Source organism: Bos javanicus, chromosome 16 (genome assembly GCF_032452875.1).
Source record: "Bos javanicus breed banteng chromosome 16, ARS-OSU_banteng_1.0, whole genome shotgun sequence".
In the NCBI taxonomy this organism is placed as follows: Eukaryota; Metazoa; Chordata; class Mammalia; order Artiodactyla; family Bovidae; genus Bos; species Bos javanicus.
Window position 1 is genome coordinate 52,613,858 of NC_083883.1, and position 20,749 is coordinate 52,634,606.

Consider the following 20,749-nt stretch of genomic DNA (forward strand, 5'->3'; position numbering starts at 1 on the left):
TCCTTGCTTTTCTTTGGAACTCTGCATTCTAATGGGTATATCTTTCCTTTTCTCCTCTGCCTTTTGCTTCTCTTCTTTTCACAGCTATTTGTAAGGCCTCCTCAGACAGCCAATTTGCCTTTTTGCATTTCCTTTTCTTGGGGATGGTCTTGATCCCTGCCTCCTGTACAATGTCATGAACCTCTGTCCATAGTTCTTCAGGCACTCTATCAGGTCTAATCCCTTAAATCTATTTTTCACTTCCACTGTTTAATCATAGGAGATTTATTCTGGTTATACCCGAATGGTCTAGTGGTTTTCCTTACTTTCTTCAATTTAAATCTGAATTTGGCAATAAGGAGTTCATGACCTGAGTCACAGTCAGCTCCCGGTCTTGTTTTTGCTGACTGTATAGAGCTTCTCCATCTTTGGCTGCAAAGAATATAATCCATCTGGTTTCGGTGTTGACCGTCTGGTGATGTCCATGTGTAGAGTCTTCTCTTGTGTTGTTGGAAGAGGGTGTTTGCTATGACCAGTGCGTTCCCTTGGCAGAACTCTATTAGCCTTTGCCCTGCTTCACTCTGTACTCCAAGGCCAAATTTGCCTGTCACTCCAGGTATTTCTTGACTTCCTACTTTTGCATTCCAGTCCCCTATAATGAAAAGGACATCTTTTTTGGGTGTTAATTCTAGAAGGTCTGGTAGGTCTTCATAGACCCATTCAGCTTCAGCTTCTTCAGCATTACTGGTAGGGGCATAGACTTGGATTACTGTGATATTGAATGGTTTGCCTTGGAAAGAACAGAAATCATTCTGTCATTTTTGAGATTGCATCCACGTACTGCATTTCGGACTCTTGTTGACTATGATGGCTACTCCATTTCTTCTAAGGGATTCTTGTCCATAGTAGTATATACAATGGTTTTCTGAGTTAAATTCACCCATTCCAGTCAATTTTAGTTTGCTGATTCCTAAAATGTCAATGTTCACTCTTGCCATCTCCTGTTTGACCACTTTCAATTTGCCTTGATTCATGGACCTAAGATTCCAGCTTCCTATGCAATATTGCTCTTTACAGCATTGGACTTGACTTCCATCACCAGTCACACCCATAACTGACTCCATTCTTTTTGGAGTTATTTCTCCACTGATCTCCAGTAGCATATTGGGCACTTACCGACCTGGGGAGTACAAGGGCTAGTATTTCTGCAGACTTTTTGCCTTTCCCTGAGGGTCATGTTATGGCTCACTGCCTCCACTCCGTGCATTTTTTTCTTGTTCAAGCAAGGGCTTGTCCAGAAGTACCCCCTGCAGGTTTTTGCTTACATCTGGTTGGAACTGTGTCACACAGATGCAGGAAAAGGCCAGGAAAATTGAGTGTCTCTGGCCAATCGCTCTGACTCAGGGTCCTTCCTTGTGGTGCTCTCTCTGTTCAGCCTAGATAGATTCCAGCAAGGAGGATTTTGGGAGTTTGATAGGACATGTGGTGTCTCCTTTTGACCTTTCCCGAGTTCTTCCAGTTGGTGGTGCCTTGTTAGTTCTGTGTTCCTTACCTCATGGACTGTAGCTTGCCAAGCACTTCTGTTCATGGGGATTCTCCAGGTAGGAATACTAGAGTGGGTTGCCATGCCCTCCTCCAGGGGATCTTCCCAAGCCAGGGATCAAACCCAGGTCTCCCACATTGAAGGCAGTTTCTTTACCTTTTGAGCCACCAGGGAAGGCTCCTTACTAGGACCTCCTGTTATAAAACAACTCATGCAAATTATTACTATGGTGCCTGGACAGGGTGGGCAGTTTCAGTCCAGTGTTCCCTGTAACATCTCTACCGGCTCCAAGTGTAACCAGTATCCTGATTTTTAACAACATAGTTTTAGTTTGCTTGTTTTTCTACCACAAGTAAGTGGACTCACACAGCATGTAGTCTTGGGTGTGCCTTTCACGCAGCATTAAGTGGGTTTTGTCCACATCATTGCATATAATTATAGCTTGTACATTCTCATTGCTGTATAACATTTTGTTTGAGGACTATACCACCATTTATCCATTCTGTGACTGATGGGCATTTGAGTGGATACATTTATCCCTGAACCATTGTGTTCTTCAAAATTTGCAACTGAAAGAATCCTAACCAATATAAGCCCACAGCTTTTCACCAATTAGCTCCTTTCCCTCTTGGGTCTCACCCCTTTTGGACTCTGCTCAGTTGTCCCCTGGAATCTGACTCCTCCCACTTCTCTCACTCTGCTCTTTGAGATGGACTTTGCACCTCTGCTACTTGTGCCTGAAAATAGCTTCATACATCTCTGGTTCTGAATTCTAAGGTAGGATGGAGTAGTGTGGACAAGGCCTAGACAAGCAGGGCTACCAAGAAGTCCCATGATCATTGCTGTGAGTCAGTTCAGTTCAGTCGCTCAGTCATGTCCGACTCTTTGTGACCCCATGAATCGAAGCACTCCAGGTCTCCCTGTCCATCACCAACTCCCAGAGTTCACCCAGACTCATGTCCATCAGGTCAGTGATGCCATCTAGCCATCTCATCCTCTGTCGTCCCCTTTTCCTCCTGCCCCCAATCCCTCCCAGCATCAGAGTCTTTTCCAATGAGTCAACTCTTCGCATGAGGTGGCCAAAGTACTGGAGTTTCAGCTTTAGCATCATTCCTTCCAAAGAAATCCCAGGGCTGATCTCCTTCAGAATGGACTGGTTGGATGTCCTTGCAGTCCAAGGGACTCTCAAGAGTCTTCTCCAACACATAGTTCAAAAGCATCAATTCTTCGGCACTCAGCCTTCTTCACAGTCCAACTCTCACATCCATACATGACCACAGGAAAAACCATAGCCTTGATTAGATGAACCTTTAGACCCTTGCAAATGATTGACACTTACCAAATGCTCATTTTGTGCCAGACACTCGTCTAAGTGTGCTATGTGGGTTGAGTCATTTAATCCTCACAAAAATCCTTTGAGGTATTACCTCCATTTTACAAATGAAGAAACTGAGGCAGAGAGAGGACAGTCACTTGCCCAAGTACACACAAATAGTAAATGGCTGCTCCAAAGCCAGGCAATCTGATTTGGGTAATCAGTGTTTTTTTGAACTGAACTGATGGAGACCATTTTTAAAGTCTTTATTAAATTTGTTACAATATTGCTTCTGTTTTATGTTTTGGTTTTCTGGCTGTGAGGCATGTGGGATCTTAGCTCCCTCACCAGGGATCAAACCCATACTCTCGGCATTGGAAGGCCAAGTCTTAATCACTGGATCACCAGGGAAGGCTGCAGTCCACAGTTTTAACCATTATTTTTTACACTGCTGCTTGTGAGACCTCTTTTTATCATTCTAAAAGCCCTCAGAGAGGACTTCCCTGGTGGTCCAGTGATTCAGTTCAGTTCAGTCGCTCAGTCGTGTCCAACTCTTTGGGACACCATGGACTGCAGCACGCCAGGCCTCCCTGTCCATCACCAACTCCCGGAGTTCACTCAAACTCATGTCCACTGAGTCGGTGATGCCATCCAACCATCTCAGCCTCTGTCATCCCCTTCTCCTCCTGCCTTCACTCTTTCCCAGCATCAGGGTCCAGTGATTAAGACTCCTCATTCCCAATGCAGGGGACCAGGTTAGATCCCTGGTCAGGGAACTAGATCCCATATGCCACAACTAAGACCCTGCAGAGACAAATAAATAAATATTATTTTTTTAAAAAGCCCTCAGAGAAAGGAACAATTAGTATTCATTCTCACTTCGTGGATAAGGAAGAAACAGGTATGGGAATTTTAAATAACTTACCCAAGTTCTCTCAGCTAGTGAGTGGCAGATTCTCCAAACTGGAAGAAACTTGAAGAATGAAAACAACTTGAATAGAACACAAATGCTGTACCTGTACTTTAAAGGTGGGGACACCTTGCTGTCCTCCAAAACCCTGACTTTCCTCACTGTTTTGTCACTGCCAGCAAGTTGCTGTCTATGACTATTGAATAGATTCTTACCTAATTCTTCTCTCCTAGAAATAACAAATCAGTAAAGGTATCTACCTTAGTTGATTTTTGAAATTCCACACAATAGGGATTAAATCTCCCAAGTACTGTAAGTACCGGAGAAGGCGATGGCACCCCACTCCAGTACTCTTGCCTGGAAAATCCCATGGATGGAGGAGCCTGGTAGGCTACAGTCCACGGGGTTGAGAAGAGTCGGACACGACTGAGAGACTTCACTTTCACTTTTCACCTTCATGCGTTGGAGAAGGAAATGGCAGCCCACTCCAGTGTTCTTGCCTGGAGAATCCCAGGGACAGGGGAGCCTGATGGGCTGCCGTCTATGGCATGCCGTCTATGGGGTCAGAGTCGGACACGACTGAAGCGACGTAGCAGCAGCAGCAACTGTAAATACTTTTTCAATAGTGGTGGGTGCCTTTTTTTTTTTTTGGCTTAAACATTTGGAAAAGACCCTGAAACGCCAATACTTTGGCTACTTGATGCGAAGAGCTGACTGATTGGAAAAGACCCTGATGCTGGGAAAGATCGAAGGCAAGAGGAGAAGCGGGGGACAGAGGATGAGATGGTTGGATGGTATCACTGACTTGATGGACATGAGTTTGAGCAATCTCTAGGAGCTGGTGATGGACAGGGAAGCCTGGCACGCTGCAGTCCATGGGGTTACAAAGAGTTGGACATGACTGTGCAACTGAACTGAACATTTAATTCTCATAGGTCTGGAAGTTGGGAAGACCAAGATCAAGGTGCTGACAAACTTGGTGTCTGGTGAGGGTGGTTGCATTAAAAAAAAAAAAAAAAAAGCTCTTTAAAACTTACCCTCCTGGGACTTCCCTGATAGTCGTCGCTAAGACTCTTGCTCCCAATGAAGGGGGCCCAGGTTCAACTAGAACTAAATCCCACATGCTGCATCTAAGACTCAGAGCAGCCAATTAGATAAACAATGAATTAATTTAAAAACAAACCCCAAAGTAACCTTACTGTCCTTATCAGCTCCTGGCTGCTCAGAGAGGCCTGTCTTGCCTTATTTTTCCTGGCATGTTAGCTGATAGCAGATGGTGGTGCTCCATTCTACTCATTTTACATTAGCACAAAACCTGTTTCGGTTTCCTGTTTCTTAGGCTGGGATCATGTGCATATGTATAATGCAATGCCTCCTTCCTTTCCCACTTATCTTTCCTAAAATCTGATAGCATTTCCAGTCCCACTACATTCTAGGTCAACTCTTCCTCCTTTCTGATGCACCTTGTACTCACTGGGCTATCAAAACATTTCAGGTAATTATGGCTGTAATTTCAAGCACCATAATTTGCCTACTCAGAGGTTTGGATCTAGAGATCAATATGTACTTTGATTACCAGATTCAGCCCTGGGCAAAGCCACAAAATAGGCCAAAGTTTGTCCTTGGCAAGCTCAACTTTATACTCCTTCCTTGGCTCCTGAATGTTCTCCCCAATTGTTTCTCTTACTTCTCACGTGTTCCTGCTTTCTTCACTTGCCTTTTCAAAACTTGCTCTTAAGAAAGGATTTAGGATTTAGACCAATTCACACTAAGGTAGTAGTGACAGCAGAAACTCAAAATAATCTCTCTTAGGCTATTTGCATTTTAACCAGGGGTAAGTTGTTAGCTGCAGATTTCTCAGCTTCAGGAAACTTGTTGGGGAAGGTCAATTTTCCCAAGAGCCTTCTGGATTGACACAAATCTACTTTACATACTCTGTTGACAGATGAGCTGGGCCTTGCTCATCTATCCTTGATATATCTAGTTCAGTACTCACTTTGGCAGTTAAACTACTTTTTTCTATTTTTCCTTCCTCTTCAAGAAACTCTTGGTTTTACAGGGAAAACGTGAGTATCTTTCTTCTTAGGACACCACATTAAAATTGTGGAGGAATCCTAGGTGTCATGGCTAAGAGTGTAGAGCCAACTGTCAGATATGAAGTTGATACAAAGCATTCTGAGGGTGGGCACTGCCAATGTCAGAATAGTTGCAACACTGTGGATATGTTCCAAAGTCCTTTAGCCATCAAAGCAGCCTTGATCCACTCAGCATAATCAGTAGTAGAACCTTACTGGACATAAACTGTTTATTCATTTCTGCAGCAAAGGATTATTAACACCTACTGCATGCCAGACATTGTTCTAGGAACTAGTGGTGGTACAGCAGGGAACAAGATGAAGTGCACATTCACATGTAGCTTACATTCAGTAGAGGGTAGCAGACAACATATAGAATGTGTAAACTGGTGATAAGTACTACAGACAACAAAAAAAGCTAGCAGTGAATAGGGAGAATTGGGGAGGGAATGGGGAATTGGGGCACACTTTGCTACTTTACACAGGCTTTCTGGTCACAGAAAGTCGGTCTTATAAGGTGACATCTGAGCAGATGAATTAAGTGAAAGCATACATCATGTGGACACCTGTGTCATTCAGCTAAGGTAATAGGAAGTGTAAAGACCTAAACACAGAGGCATACTTGCCCTGTTCAAGAAACATGAGGAATAGCACTTTTGGAGGTGCCTTCCCAAGAAGGGATCCAAAAAGTGGATAGGAGCACAAGGGACCAGATCATGTGATAGGTAATTGAAAGGACTTTGGCTTTTGTTTTTTAAATTTTTCACTTATTTTTATTTACTTGGCTGTTTTGCTGAAAGTTTTATTTTAGTTTTAAGTTTGAAGAATTTATCATTATACACAATAAAAAATTTCAATCTTTATAATAGAGGATTACTTGGCTTAATTTCAATATAGTCATTAAAAGAAGAGAAACAAAAAAAAAAAAAAAATAAGAGAAACAGGAACAATAGAAACAAGTAACAGCACATATATCACCAAATTGAGCTGACCAACATCCATACTTGAACAGCACTAGGAAGTCCCTCCTTAATGGCAATCTGGAGTCCCAGCTGGGAAAAGGTCCCAGGCAGGACATGTTGTGACATGTCCACTCCATGGGTGAGACCTCAAACTGCAGTTTGGAGGGGCTCCTTCTTATAATCCCAGGCCACAAAATGATATCATCATCAGTTTGTGCACAAAAATGCAACTCTGGTTTTACTTTAACTCTTTCACAATGCTGTTTGTTTCACCTTGTGAGTCACTAGATTTTCCAGACAATTCCAAGACCCATTCCTTTTTTAAAAATCTAAAGCCACCTGACTTGCTGTGCTTACAAGCAGACATGGAATCTGGTCAGTATCAAGGCAGGCCAAAGACCTGCTTTCCTGCTTCTGAAGCCTGAAAGAGACTTCATTTTAATTTCCCTAACAGGGTATTAGTTGTAGCATGTGGGATATTTTGTTACAGCATTTAAACGTTCCATTGAGGCATGTGGGATCTAGTTTCCTGACAGGGATTGAACTCAGGCCCCTGCATTGGGAGTTTGGAGTCTTCCTCACTAGACCACCAAGGAAAGCCCAAAAAGGACCTTGGCTTTTTACTGACTGAAACATGAAGCCACTGGAGCTTGTTTGGCAAAGAAGTGACATGTTGTGACATGCATGTTAAAAAAAATCACTTTGGCTGACGTGTGAAGGAATGCAAGAGTAGACAAGTTAGAAAGCTATTGCAATAACTCAAGTGAAACATCATAGGGAATCTGACCAGGGTGGTAGCTGTGAAGGTAGGGGAAAGTGGAGATAATCAGATTCTAAATTCATTTTGAAGGTAAAGCCAACAGGACTTGTTGATGCATTGGATAGGGGGTATGAAAGAAGACTCAAAAGACTACAGTATGTAAAGTAGGTAAAGTACTTTAAAGCCCTCTGCTTGCTAGAGGCAAATTTATTACAATGAAAGGATAGCCAACAACCTCCTGGGCAGTTTTTAAAAAGAAGACCTGGGCCATCCCTGTTATTTTCTCAAGTCCCTTTCATAATCAACGTTTTTGTTTTGTTTTGCCAGGCCTCACTGGCCTTTGGAAGGGGTGGAGAAGGTGGAGTGGGGGGGTGGGGGCTGGGAAAAAGCTGTCCACACATCCTGATCTGCATGCCGGGGACTTAACACTTCATGAACTGACGTGTGGATAACTAGGTTCAATCTCCTCACTCACGAAAAGCTGATTTAGTTCTCTAAACTCACAAGGTAATTCTACCTTTTCAATAACTACTTCGGCAAGACAATCTCCCCAACCCCGCCGCCCCCTTCCAAAAAAATACTCTCCTTGCCCCAGATGCAGTATCTCTTTCAACCAGAATTGAATATGCTTTCCAGTTCAATATCCTTTATGTCCCTAATTTTCAGCCCTTATTTATCAAGAAACTCCTTGCCATCCTAACATTTGCTGGTCTTAAACCAGTTGGTCAGAACTTTGTGTTTCAGAAGGCAGATTTCAGCCATCTAACGAACCTAAGAGGAAACGCTCCTGCACGACCAAACTAGCCTAACGCAGGTAATTTAGAACCGTTTCATCGCTCTACTACAGAAAAGGCTCAACTGGTGGTTGCGTTTCTCTTCGGTCAGGGCAGTCAAAGCCAGGATGTCCTACAAGACCAGGGCTAAAACCCCAGGAGACTCCCCTGCTGCCGCCATCTCCACGCCCGCCGTCCCAGAGCCCAGCAGAAAGGCGCCGGCGCCGCATCACGTGCCTGCAGCGTAATCTCCCAGTGGCCAGTGGTGCCTCATTACATGACTCGCCCGACCAATGCTTGGCGTCCGCGCTCCAGGCTCCTCGTTGCTAGGTGACCTCAGCCACGGCTGGTTTGCAGTGCTTGGCTGGTAGCGGTGGAAACTTCAGACCCGGCTCAGTCTCTTCGCCGCGCCAGTCCCTGCGAGGGTCTTTTGCTACGGATGCTTTCTCTCCGGCGGGAGCCTAAATGGCGCCCCCCCGCCCCCCACCTCCTTCCGCTTTCGAGGCTTGAACCCAGGCATCCGAATATCCGCTATCAAGCGGGCTCCGGTTCCTTAGGGCTCGGTGCCCCCCTTGGCTAAGAGAACCGGCGCAGACTCTAGTTCCAGCAAGTGTGTGACTGAGGCAGTGACTAGCTGAGAGACTAGTGCCTGGTCGTTGTCTAAGGCGTGGCTTCCTGCAGCTTTCTTTGTGGCTTATGTGAAGATTTAGGCTTGTTGCTTTGGCCAGAAAAGGGAAATTGGAACTTTGTGTGCTCTGCTTCCCTGAAATGATTGTTTCTTGAGTACTTGTGGAGTGAAGGATAACAGATTTCGATTTTTTAAAAAGTGTGTTTGTGTGTATGAAAGTGAAAGTTACTCATTCGTGTCTGATTCTTTGCGAACTCATGGACTGTATAGTCCGTGGAATTCTCCGTGGAATTCTCCAGGCCAGAATACTGGAGTGGGTAGTCTTTCCTTTCTCCAGGGGATCTTGCCAACCAGGGGATCGAACCCAGGTCTTCCGCTTTGCGGGCAGATGCTTTACCAGCTGAGCCACAAGGGAAGCTCCAAAATGCTGGAGTGGGTAGCCTATAATCCCTTTTCTAGCGGGTCATCCCGACCCAGGAATCCAACCGGGGTCTCCTGCATTGCAGGCAGATTCTTTACCAACTGAGGTATCAGGGAAGCCCATATATATATTTTTTTGACTTTTGACTTGAATATGTCAAAATTTTCAAGTTTATATGTCTAACTTTTATTTTAAAAAAGAATCTCTTGCCTTTGAGATTTCTGATAACACTGGCAGTCTTTTTGTTGTTCAGCATTTTAATCCAGAAATACTGTGGTGTGCTTGGAATTTGTATATACCTCACTGCACGACTGAGCGACTTCACTTCACTTCACTGCTTATTAGAAAGTTTGATGTTTCGTGCGCTCACTCAGTTGTATCTGATTCTTTGTGACATGGACTGTTGCTCAGCAGGCTTCTCTGTGCATGGAATTCTCCAGGCGAGAATGCTGGAGTGGGTTGCCATTTCCTCCTCCAGGGGATCTTCCTGACCCAGGAATTGAACCCATGTCTCCTGTGTGACATGGGTTCAATCAAGTGAACCCCTGTCTCCTACATCTCCTGCACTGAAGGCGGATTCTTCACCGCTGAGCCATTGGGGAATATTTTTTTTGATATATCATATTAGGTACAGATGATATGTATGATATGATATCTCATATATACCTAATATGAATGAAATAACTAAAATTCAGTCCATATATAAATTAGGTTGATATTTCATATGTACCTAGTTTATATGTACCTAATTTATATTTGCACTTGGCTTCACTTATTTCATTCTAATCATCCACTTGTGGAATAAGATGGGGAGATTTCTCTAACCTTTTTTTTCTTTTTTGTCATGCCTAAGGAAAAATGACCAGAAAAACTATTTGTCAGACATCAGTCCTTCTCAAGGTTGAATGTGTATAGAAACCATTTTGGGGATCTTGTTAAAATGCATAGAGTGAAGCTTCAGGTCTGCAGCAGGGCCTGAGAGTTTTTGCATGTCCTGAAAGCTCCCAAGTGCAGAAGATGCTGTTGGCCTGATGCACAGTTTGAATAGTAATGGTCTTGCTACTGCTATTGCTAAGTCACTTCAGTCGTGTCCGACTCTGTGTGACCCCATTAGACGGCAGCCCACCAGGCTCCCCCGTCCCTGGGATTCTCCAGGCAAGAACACTGGAGTGGGTTGCTATTTCCTTCTCCAATGCAAGAAAGTGAAAAGTGAAAGTGAAGTCATTCAGTCGTGTCCGACTCTTAGCGACCCCATGGACTTCAGCCTACCAGGCTCCCCATCCATGGGATTTTCCAGGCAAGAGTACTGGAGTGGGGTGCCATTGCCTTCTCTGAGTAATGGTCTTAGGTAATTGCTATTTCTAGTTACTGGCACAATTGCCTCCTTTCTGTATCTGATTTTATGCCAAAGCAACAATTTCATAACATTTGTGAGCTTTCAGTTACATATGAAGAGAAAATCGTAGGATGGAAATGACCAATAGCAGACAGTCTACATGGAATCTCCATTCAGTACTCATTTCAGGTATTTTCTTAGTTTGACCTTCCAAGGATTTAAAAACTTTTCGTTGTTAAAAAGACTTTTAAATAGAGAAGTTGAAATTTCTTCTGGCATGGAAGGACGTCCCATTGACTCACCAAGCATTCCCAGTCCTTTGTTTCTGTTAAAAGCTTCATCAGATTAGAGCACATCTGCAGTTCTGAACAGAGACACTAAGCAGTAAAGACTAGCCAGTTAATGCTTCAGTTAAAAGTGAAGAAACTTTAAATGGTATAGGAACAATTAGATATCCAGGAACGCAGCACAATGATTTATAGAACTGATGGGGCTTCATATGTGTGAAAATTAATGAAAATCATCATATTGTCACTAATGAAAGATTTGAATGTCCCAAGTAGGTTCTTTGACTCAGGTTTTGGTGCTGTGGTTTCCGTAACGTTTTCTGTGCTTGGGGTTTATCGAGCTGGAAAATTTTTGACCAGTCTTTCTTCATATACTTCTCTGACCATGTCTCTCCTTTGAAGTCTCCCAAGTACACATGTATTAATTAGGCTACTGCAATTTGTCCTATAGCTTAATGATGTTCTGTCCTTTTTTAAAAATTTTTTCTTTATTTCATCAAACTTGTTTTCAAGTTTACTAATATTTTTTTTGGGGGGGAGCAATGTTTAATCACCATTAATCCTATTCAGTGTGATCTTAATCTGAGAATCGTAGTTTTCCCAAAGCATGATGACTAAAGTACCTTGTTTACCCAGAGGAGATCTCTCCACATTGTGCTAAAGTACTCTGCCTCGTTGAACAGTTTTATTGGCAACTTGGATGAAGTCAAGGAGAGCAAGCTTATTAAATGTTTAGCTGACACAGAATGAGGAGATTGCACTGAGTCAGCTGATAGGAACAAGTTTCACAGAGATAGAGACAGGTTAGAATGATGAATTGAAATGAACTAGATGAAATATAGACTCCATCGTTAAGTTTCAAAGAGTTCGATGCACCAAATAAGGGAGGTATGAGTTCATGGATGAAAAATGATCAGATCAGATCAGATCTGTCACTCAGTCGTGTCCGACTCTTTGCGACCCCATGAATCGCAGCACGCCAGGCCTCCCTGTCCATCACCAACTCCCAGAGTTCACTCAGACTCACGTCCATCGAGTCAGTGATGCCATCTAGCCATCTCATCCTCTGTCGTCCCCTTCTCCTCCTGCCCCCAATCCCTCCCAGCATCAGAGTCTTTTCCAATGAGTCAACTCTTCACATGAGGTGGCCAAAGTACTGGAGTTTCAGCTTTAGCATCAGTCCTTCCAAAGAAATCCCAGGTCTCTTCTCCTTCAGAATGGACTGGTTAGATCTCCTTGCAGTCCAAGGGACTCTCAAGAGTCTTCTCCAACACCACAGTTCAAAAGCATCAATTCTTCAGCGCTCACCCTTCTTCACAGTCCAACTCTCACATCCATACATGACCACAGGAAAAACCATAGCCTTGACTAGCCGGACCTTTGTTGGCAAAGTAATGTCTCTGCTTTTGAATATGCTATCTAGGTTGGTCATAACTTTCCTTCCAAGGAGTAAGCGTCTTTTAATTTCATGGCTGCAGTCACCATCTGTAGTGATTTTGGAGCCCCCAAAAATAAAGTCTGACACTGTTTCCACTGTTTCCCCATCTATTTCCCATGAAGTGGTGGGACCGGATGCCATGATCTTCGTTTTCTGAATGTTGAGCTTTAAGCCAACTTTTTCACTCTTCACTTTCACTTTCATCAAGAGGCTTTTGAGTTCCTCTTCACTTTCTGCCATAAGGGTGGTGTCATCTGCATATCTGAGGTTATTGATATTTCTCCTGGCAATCTTGATTCCAGCTTGTGGTTCTTCCAGTCCAGCATTTCTCATGATGTACTCCGCATATAAGTTAAATAAACAGGGTGACAAAATACAGCCTTGACGTACTCCTTTTCCTTTTTGGAACCAGTCTGTTGTTCCATGTCCAGTTCTAACTGTTGCTTCCTGACCTGCATACAGATTTCTCAAGAGGCAGATCAGGTGGTCTGGTATTCCCATCTCTTTCAGAATTTTCCACAGTTTATTGTGATCCACACAGTCAAAGGCTTTGGCATAGTCAATAAAGCAGAAATAGATGTTTTTCTGGAACTCTCTTGCTTTTTCCATGATCCAGCAGATGTTGGCAATTTGATCTCTGGTTCCTCTGCCTTTTCTAAAACCAGCTTGAACATCAGGAAGTTCACCGTTCACATATCGCTGAAGCCTGGCTTGGAGAATTTTGAGCATTACTTTACTAGCGTGTGAGATGAGTGCAATTGTGTGGTAGTTTGAGCATTCTTTGGCATTGCCTTTCTTTGGGATTGGAATGAAAACTGACCTTTTCCAGTCCTGTGGCCACTGCTGAGTTTTCCAAATGTGCTGGCATATTGAGTGCAGCACTTTCACAGCATCATCTCTCAGGATTTGGAATAGCTCAACTGAAATTCCATCACCTCCACTAGCTTTGTTCGTAGTGATGCTTTCTAAGGCCCCCTTGACTTCACATTCCAGGATGTCTGGCTCTAGGTGAGTGATCACCCCATCGTGATTATCTGGGTCGTGAAGATCTTTTTTGTACAGTTCTTCTGTGTATTCTTGCCATCTCAATATCTTCTACTTCTGTTAGGTCCATACCATTTCTGTCCTTTATCGAGCTCATCTTTGCATGAAATGTTCCTTTGGTATCTCTGATTTTCTTGAAGAGATCCCTAGTCTTTCCCATTCTGTTGTTTTCCTCTATTTCTTTTCAGTGATAGCTGAAGAAGGCTTTCTTATCTCTTCTCGCTATTCTTTGGAACTCTGCATTCAGATGTTTATATCTTTCCTTTTCTTCTTTGCTTTTCGCTTCTCTTCTTTTCACAGCTATTTGTAAGGCCTCCCCAGACAGCCATTTTGCTTTTTTGCATTTCTTTTCTATGGGAATGGTCTTGATCCCTGTCTCCTGTACAATGTCACGAACCTCATTCCATAGTTCATCAGGTGATTTTTTGGTTGATTGCACACTCAATATAGATCACTACCATGACATATTTGTTAGAAAAGGGAGACAGAAAAGTTTTTGCATTTTATATTGTATATATAAATCATCCAAAATAAAGGAGATAATTATTCCTCCCCTGTAAATTTTTCATCTCTAAAAGTTCAATTATAATCTTTTTATAGCTCTCATGACTCTACTCATACTTACCATTTTGAACATATGAAATACAGCTCTGATAACAATTTTAATGTCTTTGCTGCTAATTCTAACATCTGTGTCATCTCTGAGTCGGTTTTTACTGATTGTCTCCTCATTATAGATCACATTCTCCTGTCCCTGAATACTTGATACTTGTTGGGATGCTAGATATTGTACGTTTTACCTAGTTCAGTGCTAGACACATTGAGTTGGCCAGAACGTTCGTTTAGTAAGATCTTACGGGAAAAAACCTGAACTGATCTTAGTTCCCCAGCCAAGGATCCAACCCACGCCCCCTGCAGTGCAAGTGCAGTGTCCTAACCACTGGACTGCCAGCCAGGGAATTCCCAGTGCTGGATATTTTTGTATTCCTATACAACTTGAACTTTGTTCTGGGGTGTAGTTATTTTAGAAATAGTTTCTTTTGGGTTTTGCTTTTAAGATTTGTTAGACAGGCACAGAGCAGTGTTAACTCTGGGACTGATTATTCCCCTGAGGCAAGACCTCCAGTGACCTATAAATTATGATTTTTTTTTCTTTTAGTTTTCTGGCAGTGCCATGCAACTTGTAGGATCTTAGCTCCCCAACCAGGGATCAAACCCAGGATCCGGCAGAGAAGGCCCCAAGTCCTAACCACTGGGCCACCAGGGAATTTCCATAATTATGATTTTTTCTAATCTGGTTAGTGGGAATGGGCACTATTCCCAGCTGGCTGTAAGAGTTAGGCACCTTTCCCTCCAATCCTTTCAAGTGGTTCTCTTCCCAGCCTTAGATAATTTTCTTAACGTACAGGTACTAAGCAGTATCTGGGTGAACACTGGAAGAAATCTCAGGTTCTCTCTCTCTGAACTGCTCCCCCTTCTCTGTTACTCTGTCCCATGCAGTCCCTAGACTCAGGTCTGTATGCCTGACTCAGGACTTCTCTGAGCTCTGCCTCAGTTTTCCTTTGCTGTTCTGTAGCCTGGAAACTCAGGCAGTGCTGGGGCAGTACCAGGGCTCACCTCATTTATTCCTTTTTTGGGGAGTACTGTCCTTTGTGGTCTGATGTCCAGTGTATTAAAAAAAGCCATTGCTTCATAGTTTATTTCTCTTTTGGTTGTTGTAGCTGGGACTCTGAGTCTGGTCCCTGTTTCTCCATCCTGATTTCTGGAAATGTAAGTCCAAATATCACACTAATTTTATCACTTTTATCACTCAAACCCATTAAATACTGAAATTCTTAACTTGCATAATGTTGAACTCACATCCAGTTGATTCCAGGAGAGGACAACTATTCTCTTGTTTTTATATTCCTACAGACTTAACCAATAGCCTGGCACTTGGCTGACACTCAGTAAAAGCTGGAGTGGATGAATAAACTATTTTGAGCAAACAGCTGTCCATCAGCTTATGGTGTATTCTTCCAACATTTGTTGATAGGCTTTTGCAATTTTCTTCTTGCCTGCCAGTAGCAAATGAAAGCTAGGCAAAATGGAAATTTCTGGGACTTGTTATTTATGATTGTAATTATCTGCAAAAATGTGCCCTTTAAAAAGCTTAGGCATGAGGGAAGTTTTGGGGGTGATGAAAGTGTTCTAGATCTGGGTTGTAGTATGGTTTGCACAAGTTTATAGAATAAATAATTGATTTATACACTTAAAGATAGATGAATTTTTTGGCACATAAATTACACCTAAATAAAAAATTAAAAAAAAAACTTATCTTGACGATTTCCAAGACATTTTAAAGTTAAAAAAGGAAGTTGCCAACTACTTTATATAAGCTAAATCGTTTCGATAGTTTCAAAAGCCTAATATGCACTGAAAGATAACCTTGATTGGGTAGGGGTAGACTATAGTGGACTTTTATTTTGTACCATACGCATAACTTTTGTATTAAGAAAAAAAGATTTTAAAAGGAAGATTGCATTTTTTTCATTAGAAAATCAAGTAAAGGGCAAAAGAAAAAACATTTGACTCATCCACAGGGCAGTGGAGGCTGTAAGGTTAGAAATCAGAAAGCCTGATTCTAATTCTTGTTCTGTTTTTTGAACTCCAGGCTAGGACAATTTTGGGGGGTGGGGGGAGGGGAGAGATGCTACACACAAGGCTTGTGGGATCTTAGTTCCCCAACCAGGGATCAAACCCAGGACAGCAGTGAAAGCACCAAGTCTTAACCACTGGACCACCAGAGAATTCCCTAGGACAGATTATTAGCCACTGGCTATTGTTCCAGAAGAGAGGAGTAATTGGCATTAAATTTTTTTCTATTGTTTGAAAGGAGGATAGAGACACTTTTTATTTTATTTTTTTAATTTTTATTGGAGTATAGTTGCTTTACAAGTGTTGTGTTAGTTTCTACTGTACAGAAAGTGAAACAGCTATATGTATGTGTGAGCGTGTGTGTTAGTTGCAACCCATTCCAGTATCCTTGCCTGGAAGATCCCATGGACAGAGGGGTGTGGCAGGCTACAGTCCAGTGGGTCACAAAGAGTCAGACACGACTGAACGACTAACACACACATTGTTCCAGAAACCAAGTTTAAGTAATGAAGTGAATATTTGGAGTCTGGATCTTAAGTGTCAAAAGTGGAGCTCTGAAACAAGCCCCATTCCAAGCTATGGAAATAATGTCAATACAGGGGAATCCTTTTATCCTCTGAGCTATCCAATAAATGATGAAACACCCTCCCTCTCAACTACTCTGACTGAAACCTTTGACATGTAAGATCATCTCTAATTTAGGATCCTAGGGAGGAAGTTGCTTTGTAATATACAGTGACATCACTGACTTACCACCTCACTTTCCTTATCAAATATAAAGTAATATATCTTATTTATTTTATAGAATAATAGGAAGGACAAGTGAGATAAAATATATCACATGTTGAATTCAGAAGGAAATTAGGATGTAAAAGCAAGTCATCATGAAACAGAATACTTGATCAAAACACTGATTTTGTATCATACATGCTTTATTTGTATGAGATCTCATCTGAACTTCAAGCATTGACCTTTATCCTCCAAACACATATATGAGGATGTTCTCCTGGGGTGAGTTACCTGGCATGAGTTGGTTCATACATTTGTCTAAACAGCATTTTCCCATGTGTCCTAGAGCTCTGTGTCACTTTAGAACCTCAATTTTAAGCTATAGTCCCTTTGGTTGTTGTTCAGCCCCTAAGTCATGTCCAACTCTTTGTGACACCGTGGAATACAGCACACTGGGTTTCCCTTGTCCTTCACTATCTCCCAGAGTTTGCTGAAACTCTTATCCATTGAGTCCGTGATGCCATCCAACCATCTTGACCTCTGTTGCCCACTTCTCCTCCTGCCCTCAGTCTTTCCCAGCATCAGGGTCTTTTCCAATGAGTTGGCTCTTTGCATCAGGTGGCCAAAGGATTGGAGGTTCAGGTTCAGCATCAGTCCTTCCAATGAATATTCAGGGTTGATTTCCTTTAAGATTGACTGGTTTGATCTCCTTGCAGTCCAAGGGACTCTCAAGAGTCTTCTCCAGCACCACAGTTCAAAAGCATCAGTTAAAAAAAAAAAGCATCAGTTCTTTGGCTCTTAGCCTTCTTTATGGTCCAACTCTCATATCCATACATGACTACTGGAAAAACCATAGCTTTTTTCGGCAAAGTGATGTCTCTGCTTTTTAATACACTGTCTAGGTTTGTCACAGCTTTCCTTCCAAGGAGCAAGCATCTTCTAATTTCATGGCTGCAGTCACCATCCACAGTGATTTTGGAGCCCAAGAAAATAAAATCTGTCACTGTTTCCACTTTTTTCCCTTCTATTTGCCATGAGCTTCAGCTGGTAAAGCAGAATCTGCCTGCAATGCATGATAACTCAGTTCGATTCCCAGGTCTGGAAGTTCCCCTGGAGAAGGGATAGGCTACCCACTCCAGTATTCTTGAGCTTCCCTGGTGGCTTAGCTAGTAAAGAATCTGCCTGCAATGTGGGAGACCTGAGTTTGATCCCTGGGCTGGGAAGATCCCCTGGAGAAGGGAACAGTCACCCATTCCAGTATTCTTGCCTGGAGAATCCCATGAACAGGGGAGCCTGGCAGGCTACAGTCCATGGAGTCACAAAGAGGGACACGACTGAGTGACTTTCACTCACTTGCCATGAAGTGATGGGACTGGATGCCATGGTCTTTGTTTTTTGAATGTTGAGTTTTAAGCCAGCTTTTTCACTCTTGTCTTTCACCCTCATCAAGAGACTCTTTAGTTCCTCTTTGCTTTCTGCCATAAGGGTGGTGTCATCTGCATATCTGAGGTTTTTGATGTTTCTCCAGACAATCTTGATTCCAGTTTGTGAGTCATCCAGCCAAGACATTTTGCATGATGTACTCTGCATGGAAGTTAAATAAGCAGGGTGACGATATACAGTCTTGTCCTACTCCTTTCCTAGTTTTGAACCACTCAGTTGTTCCATGACTGGTTCTAAAGTGTTGCTTCTTGACATGCATACAGGTTTCTCAGGAGACAGGTTAAGTGGTCTGGTATTCCCATCTCTTTAAATATTTTCCACAGTTTGTTGTACTCCATACAGTCAAAGGCTTTCGAGTAGTCAATGAAGCAGAAGTAGATGTTTTTCTGGAATTCCCTTTAGCCGTCAATTATTGAGTGTTTAGCCTCACTAATAACTTGAGTCAGATCTATATACCCAGAGTATATAGTTTACAATTAATAATCAGCCCCTGCATTTGTTTAGTTCCTTTCTCTCTAAGGACCAGGTTGATGATATACTTTTAGATCTACATCATCATGATCAGGAAGTCTGAAAAGGTTAGTTAGCTTTTACAGTCCCCACCCTGCAGATGAAGAGGAGCTATTCAGAGTCAGCTGACTTCCTTAGGCAAAGAAGAATGCCATCTAAAAATGCACTGGAGACTGGCTGGGGCTTTGAAAAAATCTAAACATTTTCTTTAAGACAGAAATCAAATGGTGCATTGGGAGAGTAGCTTTGACATATATACACTACCATGTGTAAAATACTAGCTAGCGAGAAGTGGCTGAATGAACTTCCCAAGTGGCTCAGTGGTAAAGAATACACCTGCCAATGCAGGAGACATGGTTCGATCCCTGGTCAGGAAGAACCCCTAGAGGAGGAAATGGCAACACACTCCAGTATTCTTGCCTGGAAAATCCCACAGACAGAGGAGCCTGGTGGGCTACAGTCCATGTGGATGCAAAGAGTCAGACATGACTGAACAGCTGAGCATGCAAGCACAGCAAGCTGACTCTACAGCACAGGGAGCTCAGCTCAGTGATCTCTGATGACCTAGAAGGGTGGGATGGGGGCTGGGGGTGGGAGGGAAGCTCAAGAGGGAGAGGGGCTATATATATATATATATATATATAATCAGCCATATTATATGATTCATTTTGTTGTACAGCAGAAAGTAACAGAATATTGTAAAACAGTTATCCTCCAATAGTAAATCAAACGGTCTGAAGAGTATATTAAGATAGCCTGTTGTATTATCAAATTGTTGAGGTGTCCGGAGGAAACCTGCTTGACTAAATGACTTAAGCCATGTGTTACCTGATTGAGTGATTGAATGAGAGCTCTGTCCATTTCCTGAATTCTCCTATTAAATGATTCAGCGGAAGTTTTCTGTGCCCTCTCCTGGCTTGACTTTGAAACTGCACAACAGATATATATTGCTTTGTCTCCCCTTCTCTTGCCTTAGGAGCCTCATTTTGGACTAGAAAGACAGAGAGGGGCCACTTTACTTGACATCTGGATAAAAGTGGTCAGATTAATCAAGCTTCCATTCAAGAAGCTGAATAGAGAGATAGAACAACCAATCTCGTGTTCAAATAGTAGATACTCTTTTCTGTATTCCAACAATGGAGGTAACTCCATTGTGAATTTGTAAAGTATTCCATGAAGCATTGTTGTGTGTAACAATGTAGGTAAAATAAAGGGAAGAGTGGAGATTTGGACAAATTTTATTAAAAGCATTCTGAACATTTTCAAAATTATCTGTGTTTTTCTTTGGAGGCAGAGGACAAGGATGGTCAAGATGAACGCTGATGACGTAACAAGGTGAGTGGCGTGTCCCAGAAAGCTCCAGCCAGGTGTCTCCAGGAAGCTGGAGTTGCTGCAGGGTCATTGCTGAGCCTCCACAAGCACAGACAAGTTCAGTGTGGACTTCTGTGTAACCCTTGCATCATCTGCTAGGCCAAAGGAAATCCACACGGGCAGCTCAAACGTACATGGTGTTTTTCTTACACGCTTTGGCTGCCGTGATTGTTTTTTGCCTGAAATATTAATCACCCCAGAGCTGCTTTCTATGGCTTCCAGAAGATCTGTTCAGTCATTCAGTCAGTCACTCAGCAAACCAAACATACATTATATTACTGGGTTTTTACAAAGCACTGCCCTTGGAGGCCAGCCAAAAGGAAGAAGGAGACATCAGAACTTATAATTTACTAGCACAGTGCTTTGGAATCTTTTTCCTGTCATGGCATACATAGAAAATTATACAATTTTAACAACCAAAATGGGAAAAGCATTTGAAAAAGGATACATGTATATGTATAACTGTATCACTTTGCTGTACACTTGAAACTAATACAACATTGTTCATCAAATATACTCCAAAACAAAAATTAAAAAAAAAAGAAAATTATACAATTTGTGTGTTCCACTGAGGTAAAGGGGAAGTAA

At 42.4% G+C, this 20,749-nt stretch overlaps 1 protein-coding gene across 2 annotated transcripts in view; it reads left to right on the forward strand.

The window, feature by feature from the left end:
* AGMAT (agmatinase) overlaps positions 1 to 20,749 on the forward strand; it is a 39,714-nt gene that overhangs the window by 2,331 nt on the left and 16,634 nt on the right. Inside the window, exon 2 of one of the 2 annotated variants that reach the window (XM_061383181.1) lies at positions 20,085 to 20,125. In XM_061383181.1, the coding sequence (XP_061239165.1) occupies positions 20,085 to 20,125 (41 nt within the window). Of the gene's footprint in view, positions 1 to 20,080; positions 20,126 to 20,749 lie in introns of both variants that reach the window. The other variant, XM_061383182.1, reaches the window with a different exon arrangement.